Below are 23,806 nucleotides of genomic sequence, written 5' to 3'. Positions count from 1 at the left end.
GCACCAGCCTCTTATATCACAGGGTAAGAGCCGTCATGTGCAGTGTATACACGTGTGTGCAGTGACATGTAATGGAGGAGCACCAGCCTCTTATATCACAAGGTAAGACCCGTCATGTGCAGTGTATACACGTGTGTGCAGTGACATGTAATGGAGGAGCACCAGCCTCTTATATCACAAGGTAAGAGTCGTCATGTGCAGTGTGTACACGTGTGTGCAGTGACATGTAATGGAGGAGCACCAGCCTCTTATATCACAAGGTAAGACCCGTCATGTGCAGTGTATACATGTGTGTGCAGTGACATGTAATGGAGGAGCACCAGCCTCTTATATCACAGGGTAAGATCCGTCATGTGCAGTGTATACACGTGTGTGCAGTGACATGTAATGGAGGAGCTCCACAGTTTCTTCTCACATTACATTAGAGGCTCCGTGTTCTTTATATGTCAGTCATATCCATAGAGCTCCAGTCACATGATGGGAGCGTGTCCTTCTGGCCTCCGTTGGGCCGGTATAGTAGACTACACTGCTCTATCAGAGGCGTCCTGTATAATCCGTGTTCCGCAGCGTATACAGTGTAGATCATACATGAAGCTGATGGGCAATGTCCGCCCCTGTGTGACTGTATAGAGCCTGACGTCAGAGCTTCTGTCTGAGGGAGATATCAGGAAACCCTCCGCACATATGTTCTGCTGGAGGCTCAGACGTGGTGTGAACAGGTCCTTACTTTTATAAGGAGAGTCCATCATAGTGACTTTCCAGTCGTTCTCCTGCCCTTCATGTCTGGGATCCTCTAGTCACTCCACAAGCAGAGAAGATACAGCCTGCTACATGTGACTGGAGGAGGAGGTCGGATCCCCCTTATTACAAGCGACATTCAGAGGAGCGGAACAGTCACAGAAATGTCTGCAGCAAAACGGCCCCAAACCATGAAGTCCCCTCCACCAGCCGAAACCAAGGGTTAGAATGTTACTGGGAACATAACCAGTCCTGGGGGGGCATTATAAGTGTATTGTCCACTAGTGGAGATATCTATTCTCCATAAACCAGGAGGAAGAAGGAGGAATAAATGGGGGAGAAGGTGACACTGGAGATCTGAGATCACAGGAGCAGTGGGGGCCGTCCGTCTGGCTGCAGTTTCAGAGAAAGGGAGATTAATATCACCTCCGATCAAGACGCCGAGTGTCCCCAGGAGTCCAGGTGTGACCAGTCAGCTCTCAGAAGGGGTGGCTTGTTCTCACTGGGGCATATATATTACATAGAGTAATGGGACGTCCTAAAAGAGCTCCCTGGAGGATTAGGTCTACCTGCCGGTCCTCAGCTACACCTGTTACTTGTAAGGGACAGGAATCTGGTAGGAAAACTGCACCACCAATGTGACGTCCCTGTCCTAGGAAGAGGCCTCAGCGCTCACCGGAGTGCCACAGTCTCTTCACACAGCTGATCAGTGGGGGTGCCGGGCTTTGGACTCTCACCCATCTAATATTGATGAGCTACCCTGAGGATAGGCTATCAGTGCCAAAATCTTGGACAACCCATTTAATGGAGACAAAAAGGAGAGAAAAGAAGAAAAGAGAATAAAACATGTAATCTAATTCCAGTAATGATTGCAGAAATCCCAAAATGGACAGTAAAGATCGTAACGTCGCCTCAAAAAGAGGGAAAGTATTCAACCCCCATGCTGAGGAGGAAAGCAGAGGAAGTGACAGATGAAATAACACCGCACCGAGGAGAGACACCGGGTCACCGGCCACATCCTGAGCTCCGGCAGGAGTAATGGGCTGCTTGGAAGGAGGAAGAAAGATAATAGAAAATGGGAGCAAAACAGCAACAAATCTTATACCCGCTATAGAGAGAAACAGCAGGGGGACCGCGGGGCCCGTCACCAACAGAGGAAATGAAGCAGAGCTGTGCCCGGCCCAGAGGACGTGTGACCACATATAATATAAACCAAACTGTTACATAACAGCAACAGAGAAATAGCAATGAAGTATTAATAATCCATAAAGATCCACAGTCACCGGCCAATCAGGGAAGAAGGATTCCAACAGCATCTGAATCCAGGATCCAGACTGGACCTCTCTAGAAGATCAAGTAGGAGAATGGCAGGAGATGGTCTTTTGCGTGGTCTGTTCTTGGAACCGATGGGTTGTCCATGCCAATACTGGTGCTGGAGGAGTAAGCTGATCCCACAACCGCTTGTATCAGCTTACTCCTTTGCGGCATGACCCTCTTTTTTACAGATTAGACTGAAGGGAAGTCCTTGTTAAGTGATGTTATTGTCCCACGAAATGTCCCTCGGGGGCGTAAGAATTTACTTTGTTGATGAGTAATGATAGAGATCCAGAATTAGTTGAACTTTAGTTCCCTGGAATTTAATCCTGCATAATGAAGGTGATTTGCTTCTGATACTTTCTTCTACAGTGAAGTCAGTTACATAAATATGTCATAGTGGGGAGTGGGGGAAACCCCCCACCGTACAATGTAAAAAGGATAAGGGTAGCAGCTAGATCAGGCTGCCAAGAAAAGGGAGCTGGTCACCTCCTATAGCATCCCTAAATCTGGCCCTGTTCTCCTAACTGTATGAGCCGACCCTTAAGGTAGGTGGGCCCATACCCTGGAAACCTCAGAACCCTGAATATCCCTGAGGTTAGGAGACAGGGACAAGAGACAACCAGGTTCATCCAAGACACGGATGAACCAGAGTGTCCACAGGCCTAGCTGCAGGGAAAAGTGGACGACTGAATACAGCTACAGATTCGGCAGGTAATAACACCAGAAACACACTTACCTGCTGCAGCCACCACGACTGGAACCCGTGCATAAGTACAGGAGCCCACACACTAAACAGGACTCTGTACCAACAACACCACACACAGGTATCCAGCACACCTGATACTGCCTGGGCCCCATGCCGCAAGGTACACGGCAGCCCCAGGCAGCGCTGCATCCAGACTTATGGTTCACCCCTCTGGGAAACCAGTCCCCTTCCGGAGGTATCAACATATCAGGTGACGAGTAGCATACATGCAGGGACCAACACCAACAACAGCCCAGACATGTAACAACCAACAAAACGCTTCACAAACCCAGAACATAAACCCACACATACAACAAGTGAGGGTAAAGGTACATGGAGGGTACATAAGGGAGGACAATATGTGTTCCATAAGGTGGCCCTCAAGGACTGGCCAGTAACACACAGGCAAGGAGCAAGGCTGTAGTAAAACTGCCCCCAGACAGCAAGACACAGGTATATATCAAGCCCGCGGCCACACCCAGGAAACACCTTAATCCCCACTAGCAAGAAGATTAACCCCTTGCTCACCAAACAGCAAATCTTAAAGGGGAAGTGCACATGCAAACTGCTGCAACCAGTCTGCATGGCAACAGCATCACGGTCAAACAACAATATGATTGTGATAAAATACCTGCAATACCTTCAGGTTGAGAGGTTCTTCTCTGATGTGCCACAGCCCTGGAGCTCGGACTATTCTGAGTGGTGGATCAGGTGGTAAATCAAGGATTTGATTGAAAAAGGCTTGAGGGCATCATGGACATTTTCAGAGTTAGTTGTTTCAGGGAAAACTCTAAAATGTTATAGCGATGGCCTCTGTTATCTGTGTCCTCTTGGTGTCCTCTCATTTCACACAAGGCCTGAGTTTGGGCGTCTGAATTATTGTGTATTTGGGCTAAAAAAGAATATGGTCGACCTTTAGTTATTCAGTACGGCCTGTGGTAGTTTACAGATCCACACATCGCTGACCTCTGAGATAAGGGATTGAAAAGAGAAGAGATTTCGATTGTTGTACCCAAGATGTATGATTCGGGACCCCAGGGATCTATTCACTAGAATTATGGGAGGATGGAGATGACCAAGAATTCTGCAGGCTATCAAAAAAAGTGGCGTAGGTTGGTAGGGTGCTTCAGGGCGCTGGCACTTATACCTGTATCCTCAGGATATAGGGCGCTGGTACTATTTTGGAGAAGGAGTTGTCTTCCACTGCCCACCATTTGCTCTCATAGACCAGAGGATATTTTGGGCCTTTGGTCTTCTAGGTGCTGGGACCTCAGCACAGGTGGTGAGGAGCAGAATATTGTTATTTCCCCCTGATAACTAAACCTAGAAGGGAAGGAGCTGAGAGAAGTGTCTGATCTATAGACAGATCTACAGGAGGCCATGTATTCAGTCACTGTGTGCTTGTGTCTCAACAGATGGATCCAGGAGGAGAAATCCACCAGAGAGATGTCCCCGTCCTCTGTATTCCCAGGACTGTCCAGAGGAGAAGGTCCCAGAGAATCCTCAGGTAGATGGAGCTGAGCCCTATACACATCTATATAGGGGGGTCCTGCAGTCATAGAGGGGTCATAGATTGTGGGGGTCCCTTATGTGGATCTGTTAGATTTCCCACCTGTCTGCTGTTATGTACTAAATTGTTACAGATGACAAATCAGGGGGAAGATCTGACTGATATTAAAGTGGAGGATGAAGAAGAGAGGATGATGGGCGATCCCCCGTGTAAGAGTGAGGTGGAGGAGGACATTCCAGGGAACGTCACCACAGGTATGGAATCATGAATGGAGAAGTGACTTCAGATTCTGTCCTTGGTGCCTTCAGGGCAGGAGGAGAATCTGATCACCGGCTGCTGCTCTTTGATTGGAGATGTCCTCGTCACATCATGAAGTGTTCCCCTTATCCAGCTGACGGCGATCTCTGATCAGATTCTTCTCTGATCCCGGCTGTTACTGCAGGACAGAAAAAAATGGTGAATTGACAGCTTCTATTTTTCTTTTTTTTTTTAAGGGATAAATATTTTTAGATTTTAATGCCTATGATTTTTATAATTTATTTTAATTTTGGCAAAAGGTGTGATTTTAATTTTTATATATTTATAAATAGTTTTGATACTTTTAAAAACTTTTTTTTTTTTGGCCTGCCAAGGGCCTAATAACATGCAATCATCAGATTGTCGTTTCTATTTAGCAATGGGATTTAATGCATTACTGAATAGAAAATTCTGTGTATTCCAATATAGTGCTGCCACCTTCAGGCCTACATTGGAGAATACCAGTGATAGGAAAGAGCCTGCTGCACTCTTCAATGCCTATCATTACCATGGAACAGGTTCCCCGATCTCAGTGAAGGGAAGCTGTTTTGAGCACAAGTGTGCAGTGCTCCCTGAAGTTCACCACTCAGCTGCTATGGTCACATTTGATGTGAGTGGTTAAAGTCTGCAATTGGCGTTATCGCAGGCACCCAGTGGTTCTGTTCAATAAACAAAAAACTAAAAAATTTCATTTTTTATTTGTTTTGTACAGACCCAAAAAATAAAGAAAAATAAAAAGATTCCAAAATTAGCCAATAAATGATATGTAACACAATGGTACCAATAAAAACAACAACTCATCCCTCAGAAAACAGCTCTGATATGCTTACGGCAATGGGAAAAGAAAATTACTTTTTTTGTGAAATGTTTTTATTGTACAAAAGCGTGATTAATATTCTAGATATCTGGTTTTACCGCAGTCCTACTGTCCCATAGAATAAAGGTTTCATGATGTTTTTACTGCACAGTAAACAGCAAGAAGACCGAGGTTTTTTGTGCCCCCCCCCCCCCCCCAAAAAAAAGCTAAGCCATAAATTGTAAATTCTTTTCCATAGATGGATTAGCTAAATCTTCCCGTTCTCCACGATCCCCCGTCTCGGGGCTCTCTACTCCAAAGCTGATCTTGTAAGCCTTTGGGACACGCTCCACTACTGGGGGTGAAGAAGTCCCCATACTATCTTCAAGATAATTTCCTATTTTATCCAGAATTTCCTCCTGGTTCCCGATCCTGTGGAGCCACATGATGCTTAATCTAAACCTGTCCCTACTAATGTCCGGTTCTTAGAGCGGAGAATGGTTGAAATCCCCCGTTTTCATACTTTACATCATCATTTCCTCTCCCATTACTCCTCCCATAACCCCTCCCAGTTCGTCCCAAAGCGCCACCCATCGACTACCCCAAACCATGCCTAAATGCCACCCATTCAACGCCCCTTATTATGTCAATTATTGTGAAGCCAAAACACGCCCTTATTTTTTTGCTCACAGCGTCCATTTTGTGGTTTAGCAAAGCGAGTCATGGAATGTCTGAACATGTTGCTGACCTGTCCGGACATAGCACATAAGGCCGAAAAAAGACATCTGTCCATCCAGTTCGGCCTGTCATCCTGCAAGTTGATCCAGAGGAAGGAAAAAATAAATGTGAGGTAAAAGACAATTTTCCCCATTTTAGGGGAATAAAAAATTCCTTCCCGACTCCAATCAGGCAATCGGAATAAATCCCTGGATCAACGACCCCTCTCTAGTAGCTATAGCCTGTAATATTATTACGCTCCAGAAATACATCCAGGCCCCTCCTGAATTCCTTTATTGTACTCGCCATCACCTCCTCCTCAGGCAGAGAGCTCCATAGTCTCACTGCTCTTACCGCAAAGAATCCTCTTCTATGTCTGTGTACTGTGGGGATTCGCTCTGGTAGGCAGGGTAAGCGGACGCAGTACAGAGGCAAGAACACGGTAGTAAAGCAAAAGTCAGTGTTTATTCACACAACAAGGGAAAAAAATAACACAAACACTTGGCAGAGTCCTGGTGTTAATTCACACCACAGAAATTCCCCATGTTATTTCACATGGCCAAAGTCCACAGAACTCCAAATGAACACGTCACCTGAATATCCACAGCAGGCTTTTAGGGTGCCTGGCTTCCAGCTGGTGGCTCTCATGCAGCTCCCCAAGACACAGAGCCTTCACAGCACCACTTTTACTTGGAGGAACATACCACACCCAGCTGAGCTTCTGGCTGGGCTTTTAAACCCCAGCCCAAAACCTGGCCTGGACGAGGGGAACAGCCACCCACCCTGCTCTTTGGCTGCTCCCAATAAGAACCGGCCCGGATCGGCTTTTCAGCCACACTAAGAATAAAACAGTGTCAGTGAGCACTAGCTGCGACTGACACATAAAATAACTGGTTCTTATCTCACCGAGGCCAGGAACCTCGGTGACACGTACCTTCCGTCAATGACGGACCCTTGCGCCTTCCTACATACCTCCCCCCTTTGTTCAACCCTGAGGGGGTGAACACACGCCAGACAGTGTACTCGGGACAGGGCATCCGCGTTTCCCTGTAACCGGCCTGCCCTGTGTTCTACTGTGAACTTGAAGTTTTGCAGCGACAAGAACCACCTGGTGACCCGAGCATTCCTCTCTTTGGCCTGGCTCATCCACTTGAGAGGGGAGTGATCGGTCACTAGACGGAATTTCCTCCCCAATAGATAATAGCGGAGAGACTCGAGTGCCCACTTGATGGCCAGGCACTCTCTCTCCACTATACTGTACCGGGTCTCCGCTGGAGTGAGCTTACGGCTGAGGAAGACAACGGGATGCTCCTCCCCGTTGACTTCCTGAGACAGTACCGCACCGAGGCCTACTTCGGAGGCATCAGTCTGGACCACAAATTCCCCCTTGAAGTCGGGCGTCACTAAAACCGGGGACCCACACAGGGCCGACTTCAAAGCGGAGAAAGCCTCTTCCGCCTGGTCATTCCAGCGGACTATCACGGACTTCCGTCCCTTTAAAAGCCCTGTCAACGGAGCCGCTAAAGTGGCAAAATGGGGAACGAACCTCATGTAATAGCCCACTATTCCCAGGAATGACCTTACTTGTCTAGAGGTGGCAGGTCGGGGCCAATTCCGTATCGCTTCTATTTTGCTCACTTGGGGTTTAATGACTCCACGTCCAATGACATACCCAAGGTATTTAGCCTCCTCTAACCCTATTGCACATTTTTTTGGGTTAGCTGTTAGTCCCGCTTTTCGAAGGGAGTCCACTACAGCCTGTACTTTAGGAAGGTGACTTTCCCAGTCGGTGCTATGGACAACGATATCGTCCAGGTACGCCGAAGCGTATCGACGATGTGGACGGAGTACAATATCCATTAGCCTTTGAAACGTGGCGGGAGCACCATGTAGACCAAAGGGTAATACCTTGTACTGATACAGCCCCTCTGGCGTGACAAAAGCCGTTTTTTCTTTGGCAGCCTCTGTCAAGGGTACCTGCCAGTAGCCTTTGGTGAGGTCCAACACAGAAAAATACCGGGATTGGCCTAACTTTTCAATAAGCTCATCCACTCGGGGCATGGGATATGCGTCAAATTTGGACACCTCATTAAGTTTGCGGAAGTCATTACAGAACCTCAATGTCCCGTCTGGCTTGGGTATTAATACTATCGGACTGGCCCACTCACTTTTAGACTCCTCGATAACATCCAACCGCAACATAAGTTGCACTTCCTCCGAGATGGCTTTTCGCCGAGCCTCGGGTACTCGGTATGCTTTTAACCGGATTTTTGCCTGAGGCTCGGTGACAATATCATGTTGGATTACGGAAGTGCGTCCAGGGAGGTCTGAGAACACATCCGTGTTCCGACTAACAAACTCCCTGGTTTCCTGAGCCTGTTTAGGGGAGAGGCTGTCAGCAATTTTTATTGTGGCAACCGCTTCCCTTGCATCAAACTTAGGAGCCGGAACCTCTTGTCCAAGAAAGCCCGGTCGCGGGCTGTCTTCCGTACAGGTTTCCCTATCCTTCCAAGGTTTTAGCAAATTAACATGGTAAACCTGCTCCGGCTTCCGCCTCCCCGGCTGGTGTACCTTGTAATTTACCTCTCCTATTTTTTCACGTACCTCGTAGGGCCCCTGCCACCTGGCTAGGAACTTACTGTCCACTGTCGGCACCAGAACCAAAACCCGATCACCCGGGTTAAAGTTCCGGACCCGAGCCTGACGATTATAGATCCGACTCTGGGCTCGCTGGGCGGCCTCCATATGTTCCCTGACAAGAGGCAAAACAGTCTCTATCCGCTGTTGCATCTTGGTAACATATTCCAGGACGCTTTTATGTGGAGTGGGTTGTTGTTCCCATGCCTCCTTGGCTACGTCCAACAAGCCACGAGGATGTCTGCCATATAGCAATTCGAAGGGCGAGAACCCAGTAGAGGCCTGGGGCACCTCTCGCACTGCGAACATGAGATAGGGCAGAAGAAGGTCCCAATCCTTTCCATCTTTGGTCACCACCCTTTTTAACATGGTTTTTAGAGTTTTATTAAACCTTTCCACCAGTCCATCCGTTTGTGGATGGTACACGGACGTCCGTAACTGTTTTATACGCAGCAACTTGCAGAGTTCCCTCATGACCTTGGACATAAAAGGGGTCCCCTGGTCAGTCAGGACCTCTTTAGGTAGCCCCACTCGGGAGAACATCTCCATTAGCTCTTTAGCTATAAGTTTCGCAGAAGTATGTCGCAGTGGCACTGCCTCCGGGTACCGAGTAGCGTAATCCAGGACAACCAAGATGTGCTGGTGTCCCCGGGCGGACTTTGGTACAGGACCTACCAGGTCCATAGCGATTCGCTCAAACGGTACCTCAATGATCGGGAGGGGTACCAAGGGACTGCGAAAAAGGTGCTGGGGGCTAGTTGCCTGGCAGGTCGGGCAAGACTTACAGAACTCATCCACCTCTTTAAACACACTGGGCCAGTAAAACCGTTGTAGTATCCGGTCCTGTGTTTTCTGCATTCCCAGATGACCCCCAAGAACATGCTGGTGTGCTAACTCTAACACGAGTTTGCGATAAGCCTGAGGCACCACCAACTGTTCAATGGACTCACCTCGCAGCTGATTTACCCGATACAACATATCCTGCTGGACCACAAAACGGGGGAACACCGACTCTGCCCCTGGTTGTTGTGGTTCACCATCTATTATTAGCACATTTTCCCAGGCCCGGGATAAGGTTGGATCCCGGTGTTGCGCGGTACCAAAATTATCCCCAGAGACATTGAGGTCTGCCAGCTCAGGCCCCGGCGGCAAGTCCTCCATGTCTCCCACCATTACACTCAGTGGGGTTGTCTCCTCCTCTTCCACCGAGGTGGCGGTCACCCCTACCGCGGGACCTTTAGACTCAGGTTCCCAGGGTTCTGGTCTCCCCCCTGAGCCGGGCCATTCTGCTAGGGTTACACCTGTATCATGCATATCAGTCACTCTCGGAACCGGCCACAGTGCCGTGAAGCCCGGGAAGTCTCTCCCTAGTATAAGTTCATAGTGGAGATGGGTTGCAACAGCCACCTCGTGGATCCATCTGCCGGAAACCGTAGACAGAGTCACTATAGCAGTAGGATAGTCTTTTAAGTCCCCATGGATACACATGACTCCAACTTTACGGCCGATGTACTCAGCGGAGCGTACCAGGGAAGCCCTTACCAGGGTCACCAGACTTCCTGAGTCCAACAGAGCCTCCGCTGGAGTGTCTCCCACCTCAACCTGGCACAGGTGGTTCAGAGACTCCGAAGCACCCACTGCACACAGTTTCCCGGCATATAATGAATGACGGAAGCCACAGTTCGTGTCCATGGGTTCCCCCTGACGAGGACAGTCAGCTCGAACATGACCTGGCTCCCGACACCGCCAGCAGATTATTGGAGCGGGGTCCACAGGGGTTATATCCCGGGTAGGTTTGATGGGCACCGGTTGTTGGGTCCGGGGTGGAGAGTTACGGGACCTGACTGCCCCCCTCCCAACAGAACCCCCCTGTAAGTTCCGGGTGGCCTCATAGCGTTCCACCAGGTCGACCATCTCCAGCGCATTCCCTGGGGAGACCTGGCCAATCCATTGCTGGAGAGGGGGTGGCAGAGCCCTCCAGAACCTGTCTGCTAATAACCGGTCCAACATGGCAGTGGGGCTCAACACGTCAGGTTGTAGCCACTTTTGTAACAGGTTAAGCAAGTCATAATACTGGGGTCTCACGGGCTCCGCCGGGTTGAACCCCCACTGATGCACCCGCTGGGCCCGGACCAGTACATTCACCCCCAGTCTTGCCAAGATCTCCCCCTTTACCTTTGGGTAGTCGGCTGCTTGATCGTCAGGCAAGTCAAAAAACACCCGCTGGGACTCTGACGTCAGAAACGGAGCGACGATCTCAGCCCACTGGTCCTGGGGCAGCTTTTCCCTGGTGGCCACTTTTTCATACATCGCCAGGTAGGTCTCGACGTCGTCTGCAGGGGTCATTTTAGGGATCGCTGCACGTACTGCTTTCCGGGCATCATGTAAGCTTGGGGTTGCTCCTGCTGACTGTAATGCCATTACATGTTGTAGTAGCAACTGGTTGGTCTCCTGCTGCTGCTTATTAGCCTCGCGTTGCTGCAGGTTAGCTTCCACGAGGGCCTTCATAACAGCCTCCATTTTGTCTCTTGACACCGGTTTAAATCTAGCCGGTTTGATAAATGACATACAACCGTGAGAGAAAAAAAAATTCGGCGTTCACGCCAGCCTCACTGCGCTTGCCCGCTCCAAGCCACCAATTGTGGGGATTCGCTCTGGTAGGCAGGGTAAGCGGACGCAGTACAGAGGCAAGAACACGGTAGTAAAGCAAAAGTCAGTGTTTATTCACACAACAAGGGAAAAAAATAACACAAACACTTGGCAGAGTCCTGGTGTTAATTCACACCACAGAAATTCCCCATGTTATTTCACATGGCCAAAGTCCACAGAACTCCAAATGAACACGTCACCTGAATATCCACAGCAGGCTTTTAGGGTGCCTGGCTTCCAGCTGGTGGCTCTCATGCAGCTCCCCAAGACACAGAGCCTTCACAGCACCACTTTTACTTGGAGGAACATACCACACCCAGCTGAGCTTCTGGCTGGGCTTTTAAACCCCAGCCCAAAACCTGGCCTGGACGAGGGGAACAGCCACCCACCCTGCTCTTTGGCTGCTCCCAATAAGAACCGGCCCGGATCGGCTTTTCAGCCACACTAAGAATAAAACAGTGTCAGTGAGCACTAGCTGCGACTGACACATAAAATAACTGGTTCTTATCTCACCGAGGCCAGGAACCTCGGTGACACGTACCTTCCGTCAATGACGGACCCTTGCGCCTTCCTACAGTACAAACCTTCTTTCCTCCAGACGCAGAGGATGTCCCCTCGTCACCGTCCTGGCGATAAATAGATGATGGGAGAGATCTCTGTACTGACCCCTGATATATTTATACATAGTATACACATGTCCTAAGACGTTATTTAAGAGCATCGAAATAATTTTGTTTCGTTAGGAAATTTGCTTTAATTATATACAATCGTGTTTAATAAAATAATGTTCGAGGTAGGTTCTCATTTTTTGCGGGGTATTCACCTGAGGGGTTAAGTCATGTGATTTTTATAGAGCTGGTTGATACCTAATATGCATACTTTTTTATTTTTTATTTCACTTTAACACAATACAGGGCGTGCAGAATTATTAGGCAAATGAGTATTTTGACCACATCAACCTCTTTATGCATGTTGTCTTACTCCAAGCTGTATAGGCTCGAAAGCCTACTACAAATTAAGCATATTAGGTGATGTGCATCTCTGTAATGAGAAGCGGTGTGGTCTAATGACATCAACACCCTATATCAGGTGTGCATAATTATTAGGCAACTTCCTTTCCTTTGGCAAAATGGGTCAAAAGAAGGACTTGACAGGCTCCGAAAAGTCAAAATAGTGAGATATCTTGCAGAGGGATGCAGCACTCTTAAAATTGCAAAGCTTCTGAAGCGTGATCATCGAACAATCAAGCGTTTCATTCAAAATAGTCAACAGGGTCGCAAGAAGCGTGTGGAAAAACCAAGGCTCAAATTAACTGCCCATGAACTGAGAAAAGTCAAGCGTGCAGCTGCCAAGATGCCACTTGCCACCAGTTTGGCCATATTTCAGAGCTGCAACATCACTGGAGTGCCCAAAAGCACAAGGTGTGCAATACTCAGAGACATGGCCAAGGTAAGAAAGGCTGAAAGACGACCACCACTGAACAAGACACACAAGCTGAAACGTCAAGACTGGGCCAAGAAATATCTCAAGACTGATTTTTCTAAGGTTTTATGGACTGATGAAATGAGAGTGAGTCTTGATGGGCCAGATGGATGGGCCCGTGGCTGGATTGGTAAAGGGCAGAGAGCTCCAGTCCGACTCAGACGCCAGCAAGGTGGAGGTGGAGTACTGGTTTGGGCTGGTATCATCAAAGATGAGCTTGTGGGGCCTTTTCGGGTTGAGGATGGAGTCAAGCTCAACTCCCAGTCCTACTGCCAGTTTCTGGAAGACACCTTCAAGCAGTGGTACAGGAAGAAGTCTGCATCCTTCAAGAAAAACATGATTTTCATGCAGGACAATGCTCCATCACACGCGTCCAAGTACTCCACAGCGTGGCTGGCAAGAAAGGGTATAAAAGAAGAAAATCTAATGACATGGCCTCCTTGTTCACCTGATCTGAACCCCATTGAGAACCTGTGGTCCATCATCAAATGTGAGATTTACAAGGAGGGAAAACAGTCCACCTCTCTGAACAGTGTCTGGGAGGCTGTGGTTGCTGCTGCACGCAATGTTGATGGTGAACAGATCAAAACACTGACAGAATCCATGGATGGCAGGCTTTTGAGTGTCCTTGCAAAGAAAGGTGGCTATATTGGTCACTGATTTGTTTTTGTTTTGTTTTTGAATGTCAGAAATGTATATTTGTGAATGTTGAGATGTTATATTGGTTTCACTGGTAAAAATAAATAATTGAAATGGGTATATATTTGTTTTTTGTTAAGTTGCCTAATAATTATGCACAGTAATAGTCACCTGCACACACAGATATCCCCCTAAAATAGCTAAAACTAAAAACAAACTAAAAACTACTTCCAAAAATATTCAGCTTTGATATTAATGAGTTTTTTGGGTTCATTGAGAACATGGTTGTTGTTCAATAATAAAATTAATCCTCAAAAATACAACTTGCCTAATAATTCTGCACTCCCTGTAATAAATGATGTTTTAGTGTCTCCATGTTCTGAGAGCTATAGTTTTTTTTATTGTTTGGGCGATTGTCTTATGTAGGGGATCTTTTTTTGCTGGATGAGGTGACGGTTTTATTGGTACCATTTTGGTGGGCATACGCCTTTTTGATCGCTTGGTGTTGCACTTTTTGTGATGTAAGGTGACAAAAATTGATTTTTTTAAAATAGTTTTTATTTAAAAAAATTACCGGATTATCGGACGGGGTGGATCATGTGATTGTATTTATAGAGTCGGTCGTTGCGGATGCAGCGATACCTAATATGTGTGTGTTTTCTTTTTCTATTTTTTTTTATATAAACTCAGGGGTGCCCGCCCGATCACCATGATGTAATAGTACATCAAAATGCGGGAACGCACCTGCCGCCATGACGTATTATTACGTCATATGTCGGGAAGGGGTTAAAGCAAATTTCCTAATGAAACAAAATGATTTCAGCGCTCTGATGACCGCCAGGATTCAGTCAGCGTTCCCTGGCCAGCGATGGCTGTGATAGGTCCAATACTGCAGACCGACCAATCACAGTTTAGGGCAGATGTAAACAATCAGAGACCAGCTACTATTGATGAAGAGACAACTTACGGAATTAACCCACTCACTGCCCACATCACAAATGTTTACTTCTGAACATTATTTAACCAATCCTAATAATCTATCATAGAACCAGTCCTGATAGCAGGTCAATACTGGGCCCTAGTAGTCACACTTAAAACCCTCTTATATAGCTACATAGAAGACCGGTCACTGATATATTGACCAATTGTAATAAGACAAAAAAATCAACAAATACTAAAAACAAAATGTCAAATTGGCGATCTAAATAAATTTATTGTATTTATATTAATAAAGTTTCACATCTATAATATCTGATCAGAGGGTCTCATTAGCTTTCGCAATACAAACTGCATGTAGTAAATGTATGGTGTAGACCTGATGAGGCCTTTGTACTTACTTTTAAATTCCATGTCTGAATGGAGCATTTTATGACTCCAGCTAGAGAGTGAGAGTGCTTATAAGTGTAGTATTCATGAACTACACTTCTTCTCGGCCCACCTGTAGCTCCGGTGACAAGCTCCTTTCAGTCACCGGAGCTACAGGTGGGCCGAGAAGAAGTGTAGTTCATGGATCCTTTTAAAGGGGTTGTCCGGGTTCAGAGCTGAACCTGGACATACCCATAATATCACCCAGGCAGCCCTTCCCCCGACATGAGCATCAGAGCAGTTCATGCTCTGATGCTCTGCCTTGCCCTGCGCAGGATCGCGCAGGGCAAGGGCTCTTTTATTTACTATAACACACTGCCAGGCAGAGGCTTCCACAGTGTGTTTAGTGATGTCACCAGCTCTGATGGACGGCCATCAGTGGCGGTGATTTCACCAGGCTCACTGCTGGGCAGAAGCCTTCATCTGGTAGCCCGAAGGAGAACTCGGTTCATCACCGAAACACCACAAAATGCAGTAAATTAAAGAGCAGGGCAAGGGAGAGCATCAGAGCATGAACTGCTCAAATGCTCTTGTCAGGGGGGCTGCCTGGGTGAAAATATGGGTATGTCCAGGTTCAGCTCTGAACCCGGACAACCCTTTTAAGTAAACTTGTGTTAAAGTGATGTCCATTTGGTGTTCAAAGGCAAAATGTGTTGACAGAATGCAAGGCTGGTTGGCAGACATAGTCAGGATTTTTTTGTGTGTTTTACTACTAACCCTATGTAATAAAAGTCATGAGTGGACGTGAATCAGAATTGTACTCTGTCAGGAAGTTATTGAATGCGTTATAAGGCTGGACTTAAGTTTGCAGTTTGTTTAGCCTAAGCCAGGAGTGGATTCAGAGTGAAAGGCTTATAGTTCTCCTTCCTCCTGGATCCACGTTTAGCCTAATATAGGATTGTCTGCTCTGCAGTTTGGAAACATAAATCACACATTTCATTTTTTATCCTAACAGAAAATCCCATTAAGAATTCTGAGGAAAACTTCATCTTATCACTGAATTATAAGGGAGGAGAAGAAGATATCATGCAGCACTCTTCTGGAGAAAACCCCATTACTCTTCATGTACATCCAAGACTACACAGTACAGATCTATCATATACTCCCCCTAGTCATGACCAAGCACAGATTACCACATGTACAGATGAGAAAAGGGGTGAAAGATTTCAGTATGGTAAACAGTTCAAAAAACGATCAAGACTTCCTACACAAAGAAGAATTTGCACAGAGGAGAAGCCACACTCCTGTCCAGAATGTGGGAAGTGCTTTGGAACTAAATCAAATCTTGTTAGGCATAAGAGCATTCACAAAGTAGAGAAGCCGTATTCATGTTCAGAATGTAAGAAGGGCTTTAAACTGAAATCATATCTTGCTATACATGAGAGCATTCACAGAGGGGAGAAGCCGTATTCATGTTCAGAATGTGGGAATTGTTTTACACGGAAATCATCTCTTGTTACACATCAGAGATTTCACACAGGAGAGAAGCCGTATTCATGTTCAGAATGTGGGAATTGTTTTACACGGAAATCATCTCTTGTTACACATCTGAGATGTCACACAGGAGAGAAACCATATTCATGTTCAGACTGTGGGAAATGTTTTGCAGATAAATCAACTTATTTTCAACATGAGCGACGTCACAGAGGTGAGAAGCCATATTCATGTTCAGAATGTGGGAAATGTTTTATACGGAAATCATATCTTGTTACACATCAGAGATGTCACACAGGTGAGAAGCCATATTCATGTTCAAAATGTGGGAAATGCTTTTCAAATAAAACAAATCTTCTTTTACATAATAGACGTCACTTGGAAGAGAAAACATTTGGATATCAATTTATTAATGGTTCTTAAAGCGAATACGTTTTATTTTTTGGTTGAAATTGTCCTCGATCTCCCTAACATGCAAACGATATTTCTCTGAGATCAACTGTGACCGAGATCCACAGAGGAAAAGTATTGTGGATATAAGGAAGAGAAGAAGAGCCTTGTCTACTTCCAGAGCAGTGAAGTTGTATTGTTCCCATGAACCTTGCTTCTTATCACTGTATTCACACCTCCCCCACACTGCAGGAGAGTCCAGAGTGACATGGGAGAGAACTAACGACGCTCCATGTAATAGTTTTAGAATGTATGTGGACATTAGTATTTCATTTTTATTTAAATAGTTTATATTTAATAGTATGGGCATATTTAAAAAATGGTGAATTGACAGCTTTGATTTTAATTTTTTTAAGGGATAAATATTTTTAGATTTTAATGCCTATGATTTTTATAATTTATTTTAATTTTGGCAAAAGGTGTGATTTGAATTTTTATATATTTATAAATAGTTTTGATACTTTTAAAACCTTTCTTTTTTTAGGCCTGCCAAGGGCCTAATAACATGCAATCATCAGATTGTCGTTTCTATTTAGCAATGGGATTTAATGCATTACTGAATAGAAAATTCTGTGTATTCCAATATAGTGCTGCCACCTTCAGGCCTACATTGGAGTATACCAGTGATAGGAAAGAGCCTGCTGCACTCTTCAATGCCTATCATTACCATGGAACAGGTTCCCCGGTCTCAGTGAAGGGAAGCTGTTTTGAGCACAAGTGTGCAGTGCTGCCTGAAGTTCACCACTCAGCTGCTATGGTCACATTTGATGTGAGTGGTTAAAGTCTGCAATTGGCGTTATCGCAGGCACCCAGTGGTTCTGTTCAATAAACAAAAAACAAAAAAATTACATTTTTTATTTGTTTTGTACAGACCCATAAAATGAAGAAAAATAAAAAGATTCCAAAATTAGCCAATAAATGATATGTAACACAATGGTACCAATAAAAACAACAACTCATCCCTCAGAAAACAGCTCTGATATGCTTACGGCAATGGGAAAAGAAAATTACTTTTTTTGTGAAATGTTTTTATTGTACAAAAGCGTGATTAATATTCTAGATATCTGGTATCACCGCAGTCCTACTGTCCCATAGAATAAAGGTAACATGATGTTTTTACTGCACAGTAAACAGCAAGAAGACCGAGGTTTTTTGTGCCCCCCCCCCCCCCAAAAAAAGCTAAGCCATAAATTGTAAATTATTTTCCATAGATGGATTAGCTAAATCTTCCCGTTCTCCACGATCCCCCCTCTCAGGACTCTCTACTCCAAAGCTGATCTTGTAAACCTTTGGGACACGCTCCACTACTGGGGGTGAAGAAGTCCCCATAATATCTTCAAGATAATTTCCTATATTATCCAGAATTTCCTTCTGGTTCCCGATTCTGTGGAGCCACATGATGCTTAATCTACACCTGTTCCTACTAATGTCTTAGAGCGGAGAATGGTTGAAATCCCCCGTTTTCATACTTTACATGATCATTTCCTCTCCCATTACTCCTCCCAAAACCCCTCCCAGTTCGTCCCAAAGCACCACCCATCGACTACCCCAAACCATGCCTAAATGCCACCCATTCAACGCCCCTTATTATGTCAATTATTGTGAAGCCAAAACACGCCCTTATTTTTTTGCTCACAGCGTCCATTTTGTGGTTTAGCAAAGCGAGTCATGGAATGTCTGAACATGTTGCTGACCTGTCCGGACATAGCACATAAGGCCGAAAAAAGAAATTTGTCCATCCAGTTCGGCCTGTCATCCTGCAAGTTGATCCAGAGGAAGGCAAAAAAAAAAACCTGTGAGGTAGAAGCCAATTTTCCCCAGTTTAGGGGAATAAAAAATTCCTTCCTGACTCCAATCAGGCAATCAGAATAAATCCCTGGATCAACGACCCCTCTCTAGTAGCTATAGCCTGTAATATTATTACGCTCCAGAAATACATCCAGGCCCCTCCTGAACTCCTTTATTGTACTCACCATCACCACCTCCTCAGGCAGAGAGCTCCATAGTCTCACTGCTCTTACCGTAAAGAATCCTCTGCTATGTTTGTGTACAAACCTTCTTTCCTCCAGACGCAGAGGATGTCCCCTCGTCACAGTCACCGTCCTGGGAATGAATAGATGATGGGAGTGATCTCTGTACTGACCCCTGATATTTATACATAGTATATACATGTCCTAAGGGCTCTTTCACACTTGCGTTGTCCGGATCCGGCATAGAGTTCCGTCGTCGGGGCTCTATGCCGGAAGAATCCTGATCAGGATTATCCCAATGCATTCTGAATGGAGAGAAATCCGTTCAGGATGCATCAGGATGTCTTCAGTTCAGGACCGGAAAGTTTTTTGGCCGGAGAAAATACCGCAGCATGCTGCGCTTTTTGCTCCGGCCAAAAATCCTGAACACTTGCCACAAGGCCGGATCCGGAATTAATGCCCATTGAAAGGCATTAATCCGGATCCGGCCTTAGGCTAAACGTCGTTTCGGCGCATTGCCGGATCCGACGTTTAGCTTTTTCTGAATGGTTACCATGGCTGCCGGGACGCTAAAGTCCTGTTTACCATGGTAAAGTGTAGCGGGGAGCGGGGGAGCAGTATACTTACCATCCGTGCGGCTCCCGGGGCGCTTCAGAGTGACGTCAGGGCGCCCCACGCGCATGGATGATGTGATCGCATGGCACGTCATCCATGCGCATGGGGCGCTCTGACGTCACTCTGGAGCGCCCCGGGAGCCGCACGGACTGTAAGTATACTGCTCCCCCGATCCCCACTACTACTATGGCAACCAGGACTTTAATAGCGTCCTGGCTGCCATAGTAACACTGAACGCATTTTGAAGACGGATCCGTCTTCAAATGCTTTCAGTTCACTTGCGTTTTTCCGGATCCGGCGTGTAATTCCGGCAAGTGGAGTACACGCCGGATCCGGACAACGCAAGTGTGAAAGAGGCCTTAGACGTTATTTAAGAGTATCGAAATCATTTTGTTTCGTTAGGAAATTTGCTTTAATTATATACAATCGTGTTTAATAAAATAATGTCCGAGGTAGGTTCTCATTTTTTGCGGGGTATTCACCTGAGGGGTTAAGTCATGTGATTTTTATAGCGCTGGTCGATACCTAATATACATACTTTTTTATTTTTTATTTCACTTTAACACAATAATAAATGATGTTTTAGTGTCTCCATGTTCTGAGAGCTATAGTTATTGTTTGGGCGATTGTCTTATGTAGGGGATCTTTTTTTGCGGGATGAGGTGACGGTTTTATTGGTACCATTTTGGTGGGCATACGCCTTTTTGATCGCTTGTTGTTGCACTTTTTGTGATGTAAGGTGACAAAAATTGCTTTTTTTAAATAGTTTTTATTAAAAAAAATTAACGGATTATCGGACGGGGTGGATCATGTGATTGTATTTATAGAGTCGGTCGTTGCGGATGCAGCGATACCTAATATGTGTGTGTTTTCTTTTTCTATTTTTTTTTATATAAACTCAGGGGTGCCCGCCCGATCACCATGATGTAATAGTACGTCAAAATGCAGGAACGCACCTGCCGCCATGACATATTATTACGTCATATGTCGGGAAGGGGTTAAAGCAAATTTCCTAATGAAACAAAATGATTTCAGCGCTCTGATGACCGCCAGGATTCAGTCAGCGTTCCCTGGCCAGCGATGGCTGTGATAGGTCCAATACTGCAGACCGACCAATCACAGTTTAGGGCAGATGTAAACAATCAGAGACCAGCTACTATTGATAAAGAGACAACTTACGGAATTAACCCACTCACTGCCCACATCACAAATGTTTATTTCTGAACATTATTTAACCAATCCTAATAATCTATCATAGAACCAGTCCTGATAGCAGGTCAATACTGGGCCCCAGTAGTCACACTTAAAACCCTCTTATATAGCTACATAGAAGACCAGTCACTGATATATTCACCAATTGTAATAAGACAAAAAAATCAACAAATACTCAAAACAAAATGTCAAATTGGCGATCTAAATAAATTTATTGTATTTATATTAATAAAGTTTCACATCTATAATATCTGATCAGAGGGTCTCATTAGCTTTCGCAATACAAACTGCATGTAGTAAATGTACGGTGTAGACCTGATGAGGCCTTTGTACTTACTTTTAAATTCTGTGTCTGAATGGAGCATTTTATGACTCCAGCTAGAGAGTGAGAGTGCTTATAAGTGTAGTATTCATGAACTATACTTCTTCTCGGCCCACCTGTAGCTCAGGTGACAAGCTCCTTTCAGTGCACCTCCTCCCCTGCTGCTGCTATCTCACACATGGTCAGGACAAGCTGTAGTAAAATAAAGCAGCAGATAGAATTAGAAGCTGTAATTCCACAGTGACCCTGCTGCTGGAAGAAGGAGGATCTCTCACTAAATAGTTGGGGCTTTTGGAAGTTAAAAAGGACAACATGGAAATGCAAAAACAAAGATATACCTAATACTCAAGGGGTTAATAAAAAATGCAGTTTGTGTTGAGGAATGTGGTGATGGATCCTTTTAAAGGGGTTGTCCGGGTTCAGAGCTGAACCTGGACATACCCATAATATCACCCAGGCAGCCCTTCCCCCGACATGAGCATCAGAGCAGTTCATGCTCTGATGCTCTGCCTTGCCCTGCGCAGGATCGCGTAGGGCAAGGGCTCTTTTATTTACTATAACACACTGCCAGGCAGAGGCTTCCACAGTGTGTTCAGTGATGTCACCAGCTCTGATGGGTGGGCTTCAGCTCTGCCCTAGCCGTTTTACAGGCGCTAAAGCCCGCCCATCAGTGCCAGTGATGTCACCAGGCTCACTGCTGGGCAGAAGCCTTCATCTGGTAGCCCGAAGGAGAACCCGGTTCATCACCGAAACACCACAAAATGCAGTGAATTAAAGAGCAGGGCAAGGGAGAGCATCGGAGCATGAACTGCTCAAATGCTCTTGTCAGGGGGGCTGCCTGGGTGAAAATATGGGTATGTCCAGGTTCAGCTCTGAACCCGGACAACCCTTTTAAGTAAACTTGTGTTAAAGTGATGTCCATTTGGTGTTCAAAGGCAAAATGTGTTGACGGAATGCAAGGCTGGTTGGCAGACATAGTCAGGATTTTTTTGTGTGTTTTACTACTAACCCTATGTAATAAAAGTCATGAGTGGACGTGAATCAGAATTGTACTCTGTCAGGAAGTTATTGAATGCGTTATAAGGCTGGACTTAAGTTTGCAGTTTGTTTAGCCTAAGCCAGGAGTGGATTCAGAGTGAAAGGCTTATACTTCTCCTTCCTCCTGGATCCACGTTTAGCCTAATATAGGATTGTCTGCTCTGCAGTTTGGAAAAATAAATCACACATTTCATTTTTTATCCTAACAGAAAATTCCATTAAGAATTCTGAGGAAAACTTCATCTTATCACTGAATTATAAAGGAGGAGAAGAAGATATCATGCAGCACTCTTCTGGAGAAAACCCCATTACTCTTAATGTACATCCAAGACTACACAGTACAGATCTATCATATACTCCCCCTAGTCATGACCAAGCACAGATTACCACATGTACAGATGAGAAAAGGGGTGAAAGATTTCAGTATGGTAAACAGTTCAAAAAACGATCAAGACTTCCTACACAAAGAAGAATTTGCACAGAGGAGAAGCCACACTCCTGTCCAGAATGTGGGAAGTGCTTTGGAACTAAATCACATCTTGTTAGGCATAAGAGCATTCACAAAGTAGAGAAGCCGTATTCATGTTCAGAATGTAAGAAGGGCTTTAAACTGAAATCATATCTAGCTATACATGAGAGCATTCACAAAGGAGAGAAGCCGTATTCATGTTCAGAATGTGGGAATTGTTTTACACGGAAATCATCTCTTGTTACACATCAGAGATTTCACACAGGAGAGAAGCCATATTCATGTTCAGAATGTGGGAAATGTTTTACACATAAATCATCTCTTGTTACACATCTGAGATGTCACACAGGAGAGAAACCATATTCATGTTCAGACTGTGGGAAATGTTTTGCAGATAAATCAACTTATTTTCAACATGAGCGAAGTCACAGAGGAGAGAAGCCGTATTCATGTTCAGAATGTGGGAAATGTTTTATACGGAAATCATATCTTGTTACACATCAGAGATGTCACACAGGAGAGTAGCCATATTCATGTTCAAAATGTGGGAAATGCTTTTCAAATAAAACAAGTCTTCTTTTACATAATAGACGTCACTTGGAAGAGAAAACATTTGGATATCAATTTATTAATGGTTCTTAAAGCGAATACGTTTTATTTTTTGGTTGAAATTGTCCTCGATCTCCCTAACATGCAAACGATATTTCTCTGAGGTCAACTGTGACCGAGATCCACAGAGGAAAAGTATTGTGGATATAAGGAGAGAAGAAGAGTATTGTTTACTTCCAAAGCAGTGAAGATGTATTGTTCCCATGAACCTTGCTTCTTATCACTGTATTCATACCTCCACCCACACTGCGGGTGAATCCAGAGTGACATGGGGAGAAGTAACAACGCTCCATGTAATAGTTTTAGAATGTATGTGGACATTAGTATTTTATTTTTATTTAAATAGTTTATATTTAATAGTATGGGCATTTTCTGTACAACAATAAAACAACTTTAAACAACTGTTTTTTATTGTTGTTTTTAATACGGGGAATGGGGCTGATTTTCATTTTTATAATTTTTTTATAGTTTTAAATCTTTTTTTACTTATTTTAACATAACATCTGATTGCTGCTGCTCCCTTAGACTGCAATGATTTATATGAGATTTACTGTGTTCCTGTAAAGCCCTGCCACAGGCAGGCTTCAAAGTCTTCCAAAGGCCATAGCATGTGAACGTCTCCCTCGAATCTCGGCATGGGGGATCCATTTGGGCCCTGGAAGCGCAAGGTTCCAGGAGAAAGATGCCTCAGATGCAGTGTTTGCAATTGACCACAGCATGTGAGGGGTTAAATGTCTGAGACATTCAATGGATTGAGCCCTTTGTAGTTTAAGGTAAAATGCAACTTTTATTTAC

The 23,806-nt window shown here is 45.2% G+C and overlaps 1 protein-coding gene across 1 annotated transcript; it reads left to right on the top strand.

The window, feature by feature from the left end:
- The first annotated feature begins 4,503 nt into the window (after positions 1–4,503).
- On the top strand, positions 4,504–23,396 carry LOC122924901 (zinc finger protein 484-like). Its single transcript, XM_044276442.1, has 3 exons — positions 4,504–4,564; positions 15,848–16,624; positions 22,143–23,396. The coding sequence occupies exons 1-3, from the start codon at positions 4,504–4,506 to the stop codon at positions 22,925–22,927; spliced, it is 1,623 nt and encodes a 540-aa protein (XP_044132377.1). The 3' UTR covers positions 22,928–23,396.
- Positions 23,397–23,806: the final 410 nt, after the last annotated feature.

Source organism: Bufo gargarizans, chromosome 1 (assembly GCF_014858855.1).
Source record: "Bufo gargarizans isolate SCDJY-AF-19 chromosome 1, ASM1485885v1, whole genome shotgun sequence".
Taxonomy (NCBI): Eukaryota; Metazoa; Chordata; class Amphibia; order Anura; family Bufonidae; genus Bufo; species Bufo gargarizans.
This window is presented reverse-complemented; position numbering and strand designations above follow the sequence as displayed.

What these genes read in the sequence shown, in the direction of transcription:
- LOC122924901 (XM_044276442.1), top strand. Translation starts at nt 4,504, where the DNA reads ATGGGCGATCCCCCGTGTAAGAGTGAGGTGGAGGAGGACATTCCAGGG. An exon ending in TCCAGGGAACGTCACCACAG is followed by an intron (nt 4,565 to 15,847) that starts GTATGGAATCAT and finishes TTATCCTAACAG; the next exon opens with AAAATCCCATTAAGAATTCT. An exon ending in ACATCAGAGATGTCACACAG is followed by an intron (nt 16,625 to 22,142) that starts GTGAGAAGCCAT and finishes TTATCCTAACAG; the next exon opens with AAAATTCCATTAAGAATTCT.